This window comes from Argopecten irradians, chromosome 2 (assembly GCF_041381155.1).
Source record: "Argopecten irradians isolate NY chromosome 2, Ai_NY, whole genome shotgun sequence".
Classification (NCBI taxonomy): domain Eukaryota; kingdom Metazoa; phylum Mollusca; class Bivalvia; order Pectinida; family Pectinidae; genus Argopecten; species Argopecten irradians.
The window spans coordinates 60,419,094-60,438,130 of NC_091135.1; the positions used below are offsets into that span (position 1 = coordinate 60,419,094).

General features: G+C 36.3%; 1 protein-coding gene across 6 annotated transcripts; it reads left to right on the plus strand.

The window, feature by feature from the left end:
- Positions 1-1,213: 1,213 nt before the first annotated feature.
- Positions 1,214-17,312, plus strand: LOC138316125 (putative ankyrin repeat protein RF_0381). 6 transcript variants are annotated; one of them, XM_069257641.1, is made up of 7 exons: positions 1,220-1,756; positions 3,568-3,886; positions 6,756-6,950; positions 7,582-8,037; positions 8,298-8,389; positions 13,819-13,948; positions 14,477-17,312. In XM_069257641.1, exons 4-7 carry the CDS (start codon positions 7,727-7,729, stop codon positions 15,321-15,323), a joined length of 1,380 nt encoding a protein of 459 aa, XP_069113742.1. In that variant the 5' UTR covers positions 1,220-1,756; positions 3,568-3,886; positions 6,756-6,950; positions 7,582-7,726; the 3' UTR covers positions 15,324-17,312. The 6 variants fall into 6 exon arrangements, with proteins under 6 accessions (XP_069113739.1, XP_069113740.1, XP_069113741.1 ...); XM_069257638.1 differs by lacking the exon at positions 6,756-6,950 and having other exon boundaries at positions 1,214-1,756; XM_069257639.1 differs by lacking the exon at positions 6,756-6,950 and having other exon boundaries at positions 1,214-1,756; positions 3,700-3,886.
- Positions 17,313-19,037: the final 1,725 nt, after the last annotated feature.

Below are 19,037 nucleotides of genomic sequence, written 5' to 3' on the forward strand. Positions count from 1 at the left end.
AAGCCCTGGTCTGGTCACTACATTTTCATCTCTCCTCTTACACTGATGATCAGTATAAGAACCATGGTGTGTCTTCGTTCAGGTCATGTAATCGTGGTCAAGGTAACCCCATAACACTTTATCCAGTGTTTATATAAAAACGTTTACCTTAATTATCATGAAATGATTATCTGTGACATGTTTTGGATGGGTAGAAGTTCTTGTGGAGTGATATCCTGTTGAGGGTAGGACCTCATTATTGATTTGATCAACATAATTTGTTTGACTTATTGAACAACTGTCAAAATGTCATTTCTAATTTACCTGTATTTCATTCCAGGGTATGATTTATGATCAAGATATGAATGCTGTATATTTCTATTGTAAATTACATGTATTGACAATCAGACAATCTGTATAAACTTTCCATATTGAATATACATTAAATATTGTTTAACAAAGATACATGGTCTGATGGCTCTTTGGTGTGAAAACTTATAAATATCTTGATTAGATGGCAGGGCTTATATTGTACATATCAAAGTGTTTGGAATATCATGTTAATATAACTGTTCAGCCTTTAAACATCGACTTTGGAAGTCAATATCTGTAATGTCTATGCTGGATATTATTAAACTATGATCCATATTTGATTTACATCAGAAATACCCATTGTAAATGAATACTTTGATGAAGGACATGTACAATCACATCCTTGGAATTCATTAGCAAATGACAAAATAGGTTCAGATCTTACCTATATTAGAGTCTGAAGCCTCTCATGTTCCATTATGATCAGTCATATATTAAATCTTTGACAAGTTCGCTGTATAAAGTTAGTTTATCAGCATTTGATAATATTCTATACAAACTATGTATTTATAAAATACAGGATTATACTTACTTATATGAAATATAGATAAAGGTTGTCTGATTGTGTTGTTGAAATTGCTATGAATATCTCATACAGCTAGAACTCTTCTTTATAGTAAATTTATTTTATTCAAAATATTCTGCACCAAGTTATGAATTAGATTTTAAAGGTGTAAAGAGGCATTTTGAAATCTAACAAAGATTCCTGCTTCCTGTGAAATAAATTGTTCTATAGTTAGGAGCTCACATAGATAATTTAGAAGATTTGTAAGCATACTCTAATATAGAAGATTGGTACGCCCAAGAGGTAAAAACCTCAAACAATGGAGTAACAGAGTAAGACTGACAATGAATAATGTAACTTTTAAAGAGCTACTTAAGTCGTGAATACACAAGTGTTAGATTACATTTCATCATTCATTTTATTGGCTGGCACCTTATATATCACTACCAAGGGCCAGAAACAAGTGGATGTCATGCTGGAATTACTTTCTCCTGGTGACTGTATATTGGATATGGTATATTGGATATATTGAAAAGAATGTAGAAAACACGGGACTGATTGTTATTCCACTCAATGGTTATACTGGCTATCTTTGATCTGTTTCACTGACATGCTTTGTTATTTACGGCTGAGGTGTTTTGAAAAGCTTGCGTTGAAAGGGCAGTTTGTTTTGATAAGGAGTTAGTACATATGACATCAGTGATAAACAGTGGATCTGTTGCCACAGACCACATCGACCAATAGACAACTCCAGAATGACTTAATTTCCTTGTGTGAAATACGCTATGATTGGGTAGATGGAGAGCTATTTTAAGTATTTGTATTATATCAGGAACTTTCATAAAGGGATCATAACATACTAACATTTGAGAGAGTCTGAGTCAACATGGGGGACAGTAGGTAAGTGCTGGTTTATCTGATAGTCTGATATATACCACCCCTACTGTATAGGGAATGTGTGGGACATTGTGGTAAGCATTTTATCTATATGGTAAAACTACCTGGAATATATCATGTTAGTATCAGGACCAATAATACTCTTTGATATAATATGAATTGGATTATCTTCTTTTTATATGCTTTAATTTATAGTGATGGAATTAGGAATTTTGTAAAATACTGATAATTAAGGCTATTTTCAGGACTAGAAATTACATTGAACTATTTTCCTCAAATTTTTCTTATCCAAATTTTACAAAATGAATTACCCATAATTGATCCAGTGCCTAATTAATGGCCTCCACACTATAAGAAATCTATACTGATGTGCTTGTTTCACAAATAAGACAGGATAGTGGAAGAATAGGCCCTAAATTTGATATCCAGGCCAGTATTGATCTATTACCTCCAGGCTGATACCATGTAATACACTTGTTAGCTATTTACTGCATCAATGTTAAAATATCAATAACTGTATTTGTATATATAATCTATATACAATATTTATAAAGGTACTGGTGTAAATCGACAAGGGGACATTATATAGTTATTTAAATTTACAGATATTACATACACAGTACTTGAGAAAATGAGCATAAATTGGGCATTTTAAGAGTTCTTGAAAGATAAATGTTTTAAGGTATAAATGAACTTCACAATTATTTCCTATTTAGTAGAGTTGAGAATGTTTTTAGATATAGATGTAATTTTGATGGGGACCAACAAAAATAATTCAAACTAATAATGTGTTAAAGACACAGAAAGTGATTGTGTCTCTCCACTGCAATGTTTAGCACATCAGACCCACAGACCAGATGTAATAGGTCCAGAGATCCATTGAGGTCCACAAAACATCACATAACAAATGATACAGTTGTTCCATGTTTGCAAAAAGATCTGAAGCCTCTCAGAACTTAAACATCACAGAGCTTAGTATAGAATCATACAAAGTTTGTAGGTAGAACATACATTTTATCATCATGGTTTAAGATGTTCTGAGTAATGAGTCTTTGAGTAGAGATTAAGCATTACAGAATAAGTAATATACTTCTCCAATTCTTTATTTTAGAATTCATTCTTTACTTTTGAAGTCTGGAGTGAAATAATACTGGCTTTATGAAGTATTAAATAATAATTTCTAGGCCAGCTCACACTATTAGCTATTTGTAAGTGTTCTTGACTGAGTATCTTTTTGTTTGAATACGCTATTTGCATTTACCAGGTAAAAGCTTTCAGTGATAAAGACCTTCAAATATCCTACTAAATTTTTTACCACAGTCTTATATGAAATTTATACTTGGTGATAAAAGTTAAAAACCATGTAAATTTCTGACCGAAGTGTAGAACATACAACTCTCCCTGTGTAAGGAGACCTAGGGGACCATATCCTGGTGACGGAGAAGTGTTTTCAGACACCCTGACATAAGGATGGTACTAAAATTACATGTATATGTTTATCCTGTCATAAAATAGTGTTGGTAGGGTCACATTAACACAAGGAATAGGTGACATAAAACATCTATAGTATTACAGCACTCCACTCTCCTGTAGTCTAACTATTGATGGGTGGGGTGTTCAGATCCCAGTGAATCAATAAATGGTACCATATACATTCACAAGAAGATCCCTTTTTCAACTTACGAGGTTGAAAATGTCCCTGTAAAATAGTTTAGTACCTCCACTAGGGGCTCTGTTGGTGATGTGGTTGAAGTGCTAGACATAAACTTACACTGAGTTATGTTAATTAAAGCTCATGATTCACTTGCATATAGTTGCCAGGAACTGGATGAAAGTTGGTGGTTTCTCTCTGGAGTATTTGATTTTCCTCTTTCATCAAAAACTGACATTCCTAATTGACCATTTAACTAAACAAGATATCAAAGAAAATTGGCTTATTTTTTAAGTCTGACATGAAGTCTTGGAATTCTCCCCTGCTGTTCATATATAAGAGCCTATAGCTTACCAGGATTTGCAGAAGGAAATTAGGAGCGACGGTGGCCGAGTGATGTCCCAACATATTACCACAAGCCTTCTACCTCTGGGTTATGAGTTGGAAAACCATGTGGGGCAGATGTCGGGTATTGACTACAGGTTGGTGGTTTTTCTTTAGGTATTCTGAAGTTCTTCCACCTCCAAAACCTAGCATGTCTTTAAATGACCTTGGCTGTTAATTGGATGTTAATTAATCAAACCAAACCAATAAGGTGCAGCTGTAAATATATAGGGCCCTTAGATATACATACTGTACATCAACAGTTGAACTCCCAAAAAATGGCTTTGTCTTAGGTAGTAATTTGTTTTATCTTGTTTATGTCAAGATACATTTATACAAAGTTCTAAATATACTGAATTATAGACACATATATATACTACAACTCATCTTTGATTTTAGTTAAAAAGTCTCTATCTTCATTGCCAGATGACAATGGTATTTTTTCGATTTAAATCTTCATTAAAATAAGTACATGTAGTGGTAGTGTTAAAATTGCCCATTTAAATAACGGAAATTTGTCACATTGGTTTGAGTGTTTGAACTATTGAGCTGAATACATAATGTACATGTATGTCATGACTCTGAAGTTGTTTGTTCTTTTAAATGTGGTAAAAAAGAGATCAGAAGAGATCTATCTGTACATGGCACTTCAACACCTTTTAGTCATCTACAAAAATACATTTACTGAGATATTAGATTTGAATTCTGACATGTCAAATATAGGTGGAACTAAATCAACACTTGCTGTACCTGAGGGAGCTGTAAAGGTCAATACATTGGAGTGTAAAAGGCTGATCAGATAGTTATGATATATATGGCAGGTATTGTTCAGAAGGTGATTGTTGAGTACTTTACAACGGATTAAATAGTTGGTAATTTTAGCTGAGAGAGACCTTTAACATATATAACATGTATAATTATCGTTGATGTTTACAAATTTTTCAATTTCTTTTTCTGTATATCATCTCAATATGAGTAGATTTACTAGTAACATTGAATTATTCTGTTTAGAATATCTAGAGGTATCCAGTCGTTCTAGAGGTATCCAGTCGTTCCAAATCCATTTATGACAGTATTTGCTGTATAAATATTCATTGTGTATTTCAACTTTGAAATAAGTGCTTTAAAGCTTTAAACTTAAGGTGGGGATTTTATTTGTTATGATTTCTTTGATTTGTAAAAATAACCCCATGTACACAAATCTGTTTATGGAAACAGTATTTAACTGTACTGGGTAATAATCCCATGTTTGGGAAGCCCACCCATCATTTCCCTTTAATAAACCCTAGAAAGTCCTATCCACATTTTACATTGGTGACCTGGGTTTGTTCCCGTATCATTACTTATAGAGCTTACAGTTACTTAAGGCCAACGTAAAGTTATTTTGTGAATGGAGGTATGAATTAATTCTCCTTATTGGATTTAAATGAATTTATGTGATTATGACAAAGAAAAGAATCCAAAGTTGTTATACTGCTTTAATTCCAAGTCAACAAACAATAAATAATATATATTAAGCCCGTGGAAGTTTGAGTATGGTGGCTCCTTACTCCCCGGCTTTCAGCCAGCGATTAAGGATTAGATTAAAATGCGCTATAGGGTAGGGGCTGTCATGGCCAACCCATTAACCAACTATTGTGATATTTTGTCATAAGCTGTATAAGTATTAATAAAAGTATTTTCCCTTGTCGACATCATGTGTGTATGTGAATACCTATAGAGTTTGGTGGGACCTTTAATTTAGCCAGCGGACGGGCGACTACAGATCTATACCAAGTAGGTGTCATACTGGTTTCTATTGACTTTGTCAAATTTGTAATATTGATTATTTCTGTTTTAGTGTATTAATTTAGTTTTAATTTGTAATATTGATTATTTCTGTTTTAGTGTATTAATTTAGTTTTCTGTAAATAGAGTGGATGTATATGTGATAAGTACATGCAATGTTACAGCTTTAGATTAGGAGTCAGACACTAGGACGTTTTAAGGCTGTCAATATTAATGTGTTAACTCAGTACTTTTATATGAATGTGTAGGTGCACAAATCTAGCATGTGATAATTTTATCAATGGAAATTTTCAACTTTTGTAGGAATTAATTATCATTCACATGCAGAAAAATGTCAATAATAATCCAGGTTTCTAATTCTGTACTCTCACCACTGGAATAAGGCCCAAGAGGTTTAACTAGAAATACTTTCATATATACCTGTACCTAAGTATGTGTATATCCTTTGGACGATCTGAGACCTAGATACAGGTCGTTAGACATTTTAAAAAACTGTGTACTGATTACACCTCTAATCTGACCTATTGTTGTATAATGTGTGCTATCACTGCCTTTGTCCAGCTATAACGATAAACAATTTTGTAATCAACTACCTCCTGCTGAGAAAGATCAAATTACTTTAGCTAGCTCTTTAAAGAAAATTTAGTTTCTTCAAATTTGAATAATTACAACACATATCTGAATATAGGCAAACATGAATATCAATATATTCGTGTAATATGTGCGTGTTGGCGTGAAAGATAACCATTTTACACATAAATTACTAATACCTGTATTTTAAATACCTGTTGTGTTATCAAAACTATGATAAAATTTATTGCACAGTAAACAAACCACCTAGGCTAAGTTCTATCGACCTTTGACACCATTAATAAACTTTGTGATATATTTGTTATTGATATATTAACTTATGAATTGAATAACTTTGGTGCTTCACTATATATTTTAAATGATTTCCAGTCAATGATACCTTGATTTTTTACCCTAAAACTGAATATACATGTACGTAATACTTGCCCTATAAAACCAGCTCAGGATTATATATGTATATTCTGGTCAATTGAGTTTGATTCACACCATAACCAGCTGTTTGTAGGTAATTTGTGAATGAAGGATCTTAATTTATTCAGCCATTGAATATGATGAAGTAAAAATGTGTTTGAACTCTTCAATTTACAGGTAAACCCTGGTACCAATAAAACCCTAGGGGAGAATGATATTTACTACCGGGATATGTCGGGAAAAATCAGCAGAAGACATGCTTACTTTTCAACTTTATCTGAATTAAATATTTCAAATTTGAAATGTCAGTCACAGGGATGTACTTTCAGGGTCCTTTAAGTAAAGAAATGAGAGTGTGTAGCCGTGATCCAGGTAAACAATATAACCGGCCTTTTGGACCTTTTGTCTGAATGACAAAGGTTTAAAACACAATAGATTTGAATCAGACCAAAAAATAAGATAAGTTAATTAGGATGTATTGTGTATCTTTGTTTTCTTGCTTACACATTTAATTAAAAAAGGCTTATCCTGTCATTGTAGTGTAATTGGCACCTGCTGGAATGTAAATGAGTACAAAACTGAGCAGCAGTATATTCATTGGTGTTTGTATACTTTTTCTATGTTTCTTTTCAACATTCCAGAGGAAAGAAAAAAGAAAATTGGGAGTTCTAGAGGCAAAACATTTATCTTTAGTATACAAGCTTGACCATACCACAGCATGAGTAGGGAATAATTCAGGATGGGAAAGCTATGACAGTTTTAAAACATTGATGCATATATCGAGTTTAAGAGATCACACTCACCCTTAGCATACTGAAATAAGGATGCATTCAGATTTTCCCATATATGGAAGACTAACACTCCAAATTAATTGGCATTATAACAGTGAATAGGGATGTTGTAGATAACATTGTATACCAAGGCCATTTAAGCTTATGGTTACAATAACTGATGGAGGACAAAACTGTGATAAAAAGCTATATTTGATCCATATATGTTTCAGGAAACCAAGAAGTTTGACTGGCCGTAGTGAAAGGAGCAGGATAAAAGATGTGTATTCCTGCTCCTCGTCACGACGACTGTTTAGGCCCAGTAAAGGTCAAACAGTAAAGAGGAGGTCTGACTGCGGGACCAAGGAGAATGGAGTCATGCCGGATATTTCTCTGACACCTACAAACAAAGAACTACTAAAGATGATGAAGAAACGTGATTCCTTGGCTCCAGTTGCAAAGGAGTTTGTGGACTTTATACGTGCTGGGGACCACAAAAATGTGAAGCGTATGATAAAGGAAAGAGTGGTGGATGTAAACTTGAGAGACACAGAAGATCCGGTGCTGCCAACACCTCTGTTAATTGCTGCTGAAATGAATGATGAAGAGATGGTACGATTGCTTATGAAGGCCAAACCTTATCCAGCCAGCGTCAATGATGAAACAACCAAGGGCAAGCGCGCAATATGGTAAATGTTTATGAAGTTTATGTAGAGAATATCAGTCATTGCCAGTAAATTATTCAGGGATCATCATGCAATCTTGTGATTTCCATCAATTCAACAAATTCTAATCTATTAACTAGATAAACTGATCATGATTGACTACCAGGTGAATAATTTCAGCTCAGAACAAAATCTAAAAAAAAAACCAACCCAATAACAACAAAACAACCACCAATTCCTCTTATATTTATTGCAAATCTTTATGCAATGATAATTTTTTGTAGGCTAGCAGCAAAGAATGGGAATGTGAAAATGGTTGAATATCTTCTTAATGGTAAAACGCCATGTGAGGTGAATATAGTGGACAAAGAATCAGGTAAGGAGCTGTGTTATGATAATGACGATTAGTATCAGCTGTATACCGCAGTTTCTGTCTCAGCTCTCCATGATAATGGTGATGTGTGAGTCACATTATCAGCTGTATACCGCAGTCTCTGTCTCAGCTCTCCATGATAATGGTGATGTGTGAGTCACAGTATCAGCTGTATACCGCAGTCTCTGTCTCAGCTCTCCATGATAACGGTGATGTGTGAGTCACAGTATCAGCTGTATACCTCAGTCTCTGTCTCAGCTCTCCATGATAATGGTGATGTGTGAGTCACAATATCAGCTGTATACCGCAGTCTCTGTCTCAGCTCTCCATGATAATGGTGATGTGTGAGTCACAGTATCAGCTGTATACCGCAGTCTCTGTCTCAGCTCTCCATGATAATGGTGATGTGTGAGTCACAGTATCAGCTGTATACCGCAGTCTCTGTCTCAGCTCTCCATGATAATGGTGATGTGTGAGTCACAGTATCAGCTGTATATAGCAGTTTCTGTCCCAGCTCTCCATGATAATGGTGATGTGTGAGTCACAGTATCAGCTGTATACCGCAGTTTCTGTCCCAGCTCTCCATGATAATGGTGATGTGTGAGTCACAGTATCAGCTGTATACCGCAGTTTCTGTCCCAGCTCTCCATGATAATGGTGATGTGTGAGTCACAGTATCAGCTGTATACCGCAGTTTCTGTCTCAGCTCTCCATGATAATGGTGATGTGTGAGTCACAGTATCAACTGTATACAGCAGTTTCTGTCTCAGCTCTCCATGATAATGGTGATGTGTGAGTCACAGTATCAACTGTATACAGCAGTTTCTGTCTCAGCTCTCCATGATAATGGTGATGTGTGAGTCACAGTATCAGCTGTACACCGCAGTTTCTGTCTCAGCTCTCCATGATAATGGTGATGTGTGAGTCACAGTATCAGCTGTATACTGCAGTCTCTGTCTCAGCTCTCCATGATAATGGTGATGTGTGAGTCACAGTATCAGCTGTATACCGCAGTCTCTGTCTCAGCTCTCCATGATAATGGTGATGTGCGAGTCACAGTATCAGCTGTATATAGCAGTTTCTGTCCCAGCTCTCCATGATAATGGTGATGTGTGAGTCACAGTATCAGCTGTATAACGCAGTTTCTGTCCCAGCTCTCCATGATAATGGTGATGTGTGAGTCACAGTATCAGCTGTATACCGCAGTTTCTGTCCCGGCTCTCCATGATAATGGTGATGTGTGAGTCATAGTATCAGCTGTATACAGCAGTTTCTGTCTCAGCTCTCCATGATAATGGTGATGTGTGAGTCACAGTATCAACTGTATACAGCAGTTTCTGTCTCAGCTTTCCATGATAATGGTGATGTGTGAGTCACAGTATCAACTGTATACAGCAGTTTCTGTCTCAGCTTTCCATGATAATGGTGATGTGTGAGTCACAGTATCAGCTGTATACCGCAGTTTCTGTCTCAGCTCTCCATGATAATGGTGATGTGTGAGTCACAGTATCAGCTGTATACAGCAGTTTCTGTCCCAGCTCTCCATGATAATGGTGATGTGTGAGTCACAGTATCAGCTGTATACCGCAGTTTCTGTCTCAGCTCTCCATGATAATGGTGATGTGTGAGTCACAGTATCAGCTGTATACCGCAGTTTCTGTCTCAGCTCTCCATGATAATGGTGATGTGTGAGTCACAGTATCAGCTGTATACCGCATCTCTGTCTCAGCTCTCCATGATAATGGTGATGTGTGAGTCACAGTATCAGCTGTATACCGCAGTTTTTCATGATGCATATAATGGTGATGATGTGTGAGTCACAGTATCAGCTGTATACCGCAGTTTCTGTCTCAGCTCTCCATGATAATGGTGATGTGTGAGTCACAGTATCAGCTGTATACCGCAGTTTCTGTCTCAGCTCTCCATGATAATGGTGATGTGTGAGTCACAGTATCAGCTGTATACCGCAGTTTCTGTCTCAGCTCTCCATGATAATGGTGATGTGTGAGTCACAGTATCAGCTGTATACCGCAGTTTCCATGATAATGGTGATGTGTGAGTCACAGTATCAGCTGTATACCGCAGTATCTGTCTCAGCTCTCCATGATAATGGTGATGTGTGAGTCACAGTATCAGCTGTATACCGCAGTTTCCATGATAATGGTGATGTGTGAGTCACAGTATCAGCTGTATACCGCAGTTTCCATGCTTTCCATGATAATGGTGATGTGTGAGTCACAGTATCAGCTGTATACCGCAGTTTCCATGCTTTCCATGATAATGGTGATGTGTGAGTCACAGTATCAGCTGTATACCGCAGTTTCTGCCTCAGCTCTCCATGATAATGGTGATGTGTGAGTCACAGTATCAGCTGTATACCGCAGTTTCCAGTTTCAGCTTTCCATGATAATGGTGATGTGTGAGTCACAGTATCAGCTGTATACCGCAGTTTCCATGCTTTCCATGATAATGGTGATGTGTGAGTCACAGTATCAGCTGTATACCGCGCAGCTTTCCATGATAATGGTGATGTGTGAGCAGTTCATACCGCAGTTTCCATCTTTCCATGATAATGGTGATGTGTGAGTCACAGTATCAGCTGTATACCGCAGTTTCCATACTTTCCATGATAATGGTGATGTGTGAGTCACAGTATCAGCTGTGTATACCGCAGTTTCCATGCTTTCCATGATAATGGTGATGTGTGAGTCACAGTATCAGCTGTATACAGCAGTTTCCATGCTTTCCATGATAATGGTGATGTGTGAGTCACAGTATCAGCTGTATACCGCAGTTTCCATGCTTTCCATGATAATGGTGATGTGTGAGTCACAGTATCAGCTGTATACCGCAGTTTCCATGCTTTCCATGATAATGGTGATGTGTGAGTCACAGTATCAGCTGTATACCGCAGTTTCCATGCTCTCCATGATAATGGTGATGTGTGAGTCACAGTATCAGCTGTATACAGCAGTTTCCATGCTCTCCATGATAATGGTGATGTGTGAGTCACAGTATCAGCTGTATACAGCAGTTTCCATGCTCTCCATGACAATGCTGATGTGTGAGTCACAGTATCAGCTGTATACCGCAGTTTCCATGCTTTCCATGATAATGGTGATGTGTGAGTCACAGTATCAGCTGTATACCGCAGTTTCTGTCTCAGCTCTCCATGATAATGGTGATGTGTGAGTCACAGTATCAGCTGTATACCGCAGTTTCCATGATAATGGTGATGTGTGAGTCACAGTATCAGCTGTATACCGCAGTTTCCATGCTTTCCATGATAATGGTGATGTGTGAGTCACAGTATCAGCTGTATACCGCAGTTTCCATGCTTTCCATGATAATGGTGATGTGTGAGTCACAGTATCAGCTGTATACCGCAGTTTCTGCCTCAGCTCTCCATGATAATGGTGATGTGTGAGTCACAGTATCAGCTGTATACCGCAGTTTCCATGCTTTCCATAATAATGGTGATGTGTGAGTCACAGTATCAGCTGTATACCGCAGTTTCCATGCTTTCCATGATAATGGTGATGTGTGAGTCACAGTATCAGCTGTATACAGCAGTTTCCATGCTTTCCATGATAATGGTGATGTGTGAGTCACAGTATCAGCTGTATACCGCAGTTTCCATGCTTTCCATGATAATGGTGATGTGTGAGTCACAGTATCAGCTGTATACCGCAGTTTCCATGCTTTCCATGATAATGGTGATGTGTGAGTCACAGTATCAGCTGTATACCGCAGTTTCCATGCTCTCCATGATAATGGTGATGTGTGAGTCACAGTATCAGCTGTATACAGCAGTTTCCATGCTCTCCATGATAATGGTGATGTGTGAGTCACAGTATCAGCTGTATACAGCAGTTTCCATGCTCTCCATGACAATGCTGATGTGTGAGTCACAGTATCAGCTGTATACCGCAGTTTCCATGCTTTCCATGATAATGGTGATGTGTGAGTCACAGTATCAGCTGTACATAGCAGTTTCCATGCTTTCCATGATAATGGTGATGTGTGAGTCACAGTATCAGCTGTATACCGCAGTTTCCATGCTTTCCATGATAATGGTGATGTGTGAGTCACAGTATCAGCTGTATACCGCAGTTTCCATGCTCTCCATGATAATGGTGATGTGTGAGTCACAGTATCAGCTGTATACCGCAGTTTCCATGCTCTCCATGATAATGGTGATGTGTGAGTCACAGTATCAGCTGAATACAGCAGTTTCCATGCTCTCCATGATAATGGTGATGTGTGAGTCACAGTATCAGCTGTATACAGCAGTTTCCATGCTCTCCATGATAATGGTGATGTGTGAGTCACAGTATCAGCTGTATACCGCAGTTTCCATGCTTTCCATGATAATGGTGATGTGTGAGTCACAGTTTCAGCTGTATACCGCAGTTTCCATGCTTTCCATGATAATGGTGATGTGTGAGTCACAGTATCAGCTGTATATAGCAGTTTCCATGCTTTCCATGATAATGGTGATGTGTGAGTCAAAGTATCAGCTGTATACCGCAGTTTCCATGCTTTCCATGATAATGGTGATGTGTGAGTCACATTATCAGCTGTATACAGCAGTTTCTGTCTCAGCTCTCCATAATAATGATGATGTGTGAGTCACAGTATCAGCTGTATACAGCAGTTTCTGTCTCATCTCTCCATGATAATGGTGATATGTGAGCCATAGTATCAGCGGTATACAGCAGTTTCTGCCTCAGCTCTCCATGATAATGGTGACGTGTGAGCCACAGTATCAGCTGTATACAGCAGTTTCTGCCTCAGCTCGTCATGATAACGGTGACGTGTGAGCCACAGTATCAGCTGTATACAGCTCTCCATGATAATGGTGATGTGTGAGCCACAGTATCAGCTGTATACAGCAGTTTCTGTCCCAGCTCTCCATGATAATTGTGAAAAGTATCAACTGTATACAGCAGTCTCTGTCTCAGCTCTCCATGACAATGCTGATGTGTGAGCCACAGTATCAACTGTATACAGCAGTTTCTGTCCCAGCTCTCCATGATGATTGTGAAAAGTATCAACTGTATACCACAGTTTCTGTCTCAGCTCTCCATGATAATGGTGACGTGTGAGCCACAGTATCAACTGTATATAGCAGTTTCTGTCTCAGCTCTCCATGATAAAGGTGATGTGTGAGTCACAGTATCAACTGTATACCACAGTTTCTGTCTCAGCTCTCCATGACAATGCTGATGTGTGAGCCACAGTATCAACTGTATACAGCAGTTTCTGTCTCAGCTCTCCATGATAATGGTGATGTGTGAGCCACAGTATCAACTGTATACAGCAGTTTCTGTCTCAGCTCTCCATGATAATTGTGAAAAGTATCTTTGTGTATCCTCTGTTTCTGTGGTATTCCTATAAAAAATTCACTTTTAAACTGTTATCATCCTCAGGTTGTTCTCCATTGTTCCGAGCTGTTCTCACAGAATCCAAGGAAATTTGTCAGATGTTGATTAAGGTGGGCGGTGATGTTAACCTCCGTCGTCTGTCGTTGGAGAACAGCAATGAAACACCTCTCATCAAGTAAGATACACTCAGTTTACTGAGTTCACGGCTGCTATATACACTCTGGTAAATTCTACGCATGGACTATTGATACAGAAATTATTTTGTTTATTATACTGTTAAAGTTGGATATATTTATCTGATAACGTGTAGTTCAAACAGTAATGATACAAGTCTCAAACATACAAAGGCAAACCCAGTCAACTAATTATCATCCACCTATTTCATTATGTGTAGGACTTGGTTTGGATTTCTCAAATTAATTTGCTCTGTTTATTGTGGTCACCCTACATGATTTGTGGCATCCTGATATAACAGCTAGCCCAAAGCACAAATCTGAATTTTTACCGATTTACGAAGAATTAACATAGGGCCTCTTTACATACCTCATATAAACAATGCTCTATTTTATAAATATTTCTGTATTGTGCTGTTAAAGACCGTTATGACTGTATCAACATATCAATCCCGTTTTGGAGGTATTGGGGTCCCTAGAATATAATTTTGCTAATTGTACATCTGATGAATTTTCCACCTTTGTTTCAGAGCTATTCAGATGGACAATAGAGATATCTGTCAGATCCTCATTAATTCACTGTGTAAACTACAGACAAAGACTGATGCAGGTCTCAACGCTCTACACTTCGCTGTAGCGTACTGTCGTTATGACATCGCAGAGTTACTCATGGAAAATGGAGCCAAAATCCACGCTAAAAGTAATGCAGGGGTGACAGCCATGTCAGTGGCCATAGAAAACCATAATGCTGCCATGGTGAGAATTTTACTTACAAATGGTTATAAAGTGGACAAGAAATATAAATGGAAGGAAACTCCTCTACAACAAGCTATCAAATTACATGCCACAGAGAGTGCTCTAACGTTAATAAGACATGGATGTACAGTAAAAAAGGACAAAGGGTCATCATATATGTTTATGGCTGTAGAGGAAAAACTTGTAAGGATTATCAAATTTTTAATAGCTCTCAATCCATTGTCTTTGAATGAAGAATGGTTACAAAAACAGATGTGGCCGGTGTCTATCTATCGACGACCAGATATATTTAATTGGCTACAGAGAGAGGCTTCAACTCCACGAACTCTTAAACAATTGTGTCGTGCAAGGATATTCAAATTACTTGGCACGCATGCTCCATCCAAGGCCAAGGAACTTCCTTTGCCAGAACCTCTTCAGGACTATTTACAGTACAATGAGTTTGTAAAAGAAGAATATTACCAAAGAAAGCCCCTTAATTCTAAAGAATGTCCCTTTGACTGTCCTCCTAAGTGTTCCTACAGACATTGTCCCCCTATAGAAGTCTCAGCATCCGAATCAGAGGCAGAGTCCGACTCAGATGTAGAAATTGATTCCTCTCAGCGAAGTGTTCAATCATAAATCAAAATCTTTTTTACATACATATTCGTCGTTCAGTATAGAGTATTTTCTAATTTCATTTTCAGTATTTATTATTTTCATCAACAAGTCTTTCCATTTAGAATTTAGCTTATCCTTTATATGTGACACTCATTCATTCCATTTTTTGATAAACATTTATAATTTCGTTTTTGATTTATTTATTTATTTCTTAGAATAATCTACACATTCACACATGATCAGTTGAATGGTATTGATGAAGTGTATTGATAATATACCTCAGTAAACAAAGCACAACAGGGTAAAACGTCATGCATATGTAACATTCTTATTGATCATAATGATTTAAAGTATTGAAAATATTTTACATTTTTCTTCAGACAAATCTGATCATTTTTCAAAATGTTTGTTTGTGAAAGAAATGAATTTTTTTCCAAAATATTGATTATTTTTGTATTTGTGCTAACAGAAGACCATTGTACATGAACAAATGATATTTACAAAAATAAAAAATGACATAATATACAGAAACATCTAAGCTAACCAACGAAGGTATTCAGTACTATACTCTCAATTTCGAGCAGAATGTCCTTAGAATTCCACTTTGTTAGTATGTTTGACATGATTACCTCCCTTTGTTACTTGATTGGGTTGTAAAACCACAACTTGTTACTACTGTATTGATGTTGTTTTATGATTATTTGTAAGATATTAATTACTGATGTGCTGGCCATATTAGTTTTGTATTTACATTATGTCATTTACATGTCCATTTCGTAAGAGACATACTTTTTATGTGTTGTTTTGTATACGTTTTCATTAGTACTGTTTGAATTAAATATTAAACTTGCAAGACACTAACTGGAATGAAATCTGAATTTACTTAGAATATCAAATGATTAAGTACTTCCAGTAATAAATTTCATAATATGAACAGAATACAATGAATCTGTACGGAGTATATATTTTTGTGTCGTCTGCAACGCAAGGGCGACACTTATGTATCACTATGACGGCGTCGGTGTCGGCGTCGGCGTCCGGGAAACGGTTTCCGTGCGATAACTTAATTATTTATTGTCCAATTTCAACCAAATTTTGTATACTGCTTTATATTAATGAGATCTCGGATGAGATCGATAATGGTCAAAATCCGTCAATATTTGCAAGAGTTATGAGACTTTAAAATCGTCAAAAGAGAATGGTTTCCACTCGATAACTCAAATATTTATTTTCCATTTTCAACAAAATTTCATAAATTGATTTATATCAATGAGATCTCGGATGAGATCGATAATGGTCAAAATCTGTTACGGGACTTTAAAATCGTCAAAACAGATAAATCCATGGTTTCCACTCGATAACTTTATCACTTATTGTCCGATTTCAACAAAATTTGGTGTATTGCTTTATATCAATTAGATCTTTGATGGGTTCGATAATGATCAAAATTCTTTAATATTTGCAAGAGTTACGGGACTTTAAAATAGTCAAAACATGTTTTCCGCTATTTAACTTTATTTTTTATTGTCCGATTTCAACCAAATTTGGTATATTGCTTTATATCAATGAGATCTGAGATCTAAAATGGATTCGATACTGGTCAAAATCCATCAATATTTGCACGAGATTCGGGAGTTGATAACTTCACCTAATTATTAACAATATTTTCAACTGTAAATAACTATTTTTTGTGATGCTGTGCAGGCGACACATCCACTTCCGTGGAATTCTTGTACTTTTGAAAAATTCTGCCATTGTACATATATCCTCTATATTTTCGCCAGTGCATTTCAGTAAATGAGAGTTTTGAGTTTTGGAGCATCTCCTCTTCCCAAACAAAGCAAAACTGACATATCTGGGAATAAATTCACCACAAGAGTGTTCCAAAGATAATGTTATCTGGGCTTTGTACTCAAAACCACCTCTGGCCCATCACTTGACCTTATAGATGAGTTCCAAGTATTTGCGCTCAATTGACATTCTCCACAATGAGCTTTGCGTTAAAACTATTTTTTTATTAAATGTTATTGAAATAAAAATATCTCTCATTATAATTACATAGTAGCTAATAACTTATATTAAAGTTTTTTTTACAAAGTTAGTACTAACGCAAAGCTTATAACTTATACAACTTATTCGTTGAGAACTATTTTGAGCAATCTTCAAAACAGGTAATTTCTGCTGACATTGATACATATTGCATTATAAAGCATTGTGACTTTTATGGATAGGATGAATATCTCCCAATATCTATTTGTAGCGATTAGGTGGCCATTGATAGCTTAATGCAAGACTAGGCTTCAGCTGCTAAATATTCTGATCGTCCAGATCGCCAAGCCGAAATGCATACGACGAAAAACAACAAACAATACACTCAAAAGGACGTGCGATACACTGATGTATTTATCACGATTGACACATTTTGATTGTCAAACTTTTTAACATCTCAATGTTAGACAGATTGATGACAAATGGACAATCCCATTTGTATGAAAGAGATTCGATTCCTTATTGCAAATGTCAACAGCTTTCGACAATTTCATTTATGGTGATAAGACATAATTTTACTCTAAATTGGAAACAAAAGTTTTATTTCATCAAGTGGGGTTGAAACTGATCTATTTCACGAACAGTTATGTTACAAGACACAAGAGCTATTCTATCTATGACTTTGTTATGTCTCAAATATTTCAATGGACCGCGATACACATTTACTAACCCATAATATTTTCCGTTTACTGATTTATTTCCAAACATGGAGCGCAAATTTTCAAATTTATGCTCCAACAAATGACAATGAAAAAAAATATAAGAAAGATGCACAAATATTATATTTTCCCTTTGATATTTAAAAGAGATATATTCGGACCAAAACGGTATTTTCACTGTAAATTCTGTATTCTGATTGGTCAACATTGAGTGACATTTTCATTCGAATTGAAAGTACCACATACATTTTCACCATAAAACCGAATCTTCTTTTTCCTTTTGTGATTTTAAAAAGGCCCAAAGGGCCTGAATTCTTTGTAGTCATTTTCATTAAAACTACCTGCACAAACATGCCAAAAAAGGTTAGCCTTTGTTAAATATTCTACATTTTTATTCATAAATCATTTGAGTAGATCGTATACTTTGTATTTAAGTAATTTCGTTTAGATTTTTAACGGAAAATTTTGTTTGAAATAATATTTTTTACGAAAATTTAACACTTTTTGGAAAAAACGAAAACGAAACATTGCTCTTTGTCATCTTATTTCACCCTGTTACTGGTTTTGTCCACAATTTTACCGCCGTTTAAAAATACTCCCATGACATTTCCTGATTCCAGAGTCCGATATAAGTGAAAATTGGTGTACAGTCATAATTTTTGATGCTAAATATCATGGTAACACCTTTTAAAATATTGGTTGCCATGGTAACAAAACGGAGGCCTCTGATTGGCTGAAATTTAAATGATTACAGAATTAAGTGAAAATTGGTATATATGTGTTACAAGGTATGCTGAATAACATGGTAACACTTTCAAAAAGATCAGTTGCCATGGAAACAAAATGGAGGCCTCTGATTGGTTGAAATTTAGATATTGTCAAATTTAAGTGAAAATTGGTATATATGGGTTATAAAATATGCTGAATAACATGGAATCCCATTTTAAACGATTGGTTGCCATGGTAACAAAATGGAGGTCTCTGATTGGTTGAAATTTAGATATTATTAGATATTAGTGAAAATTGG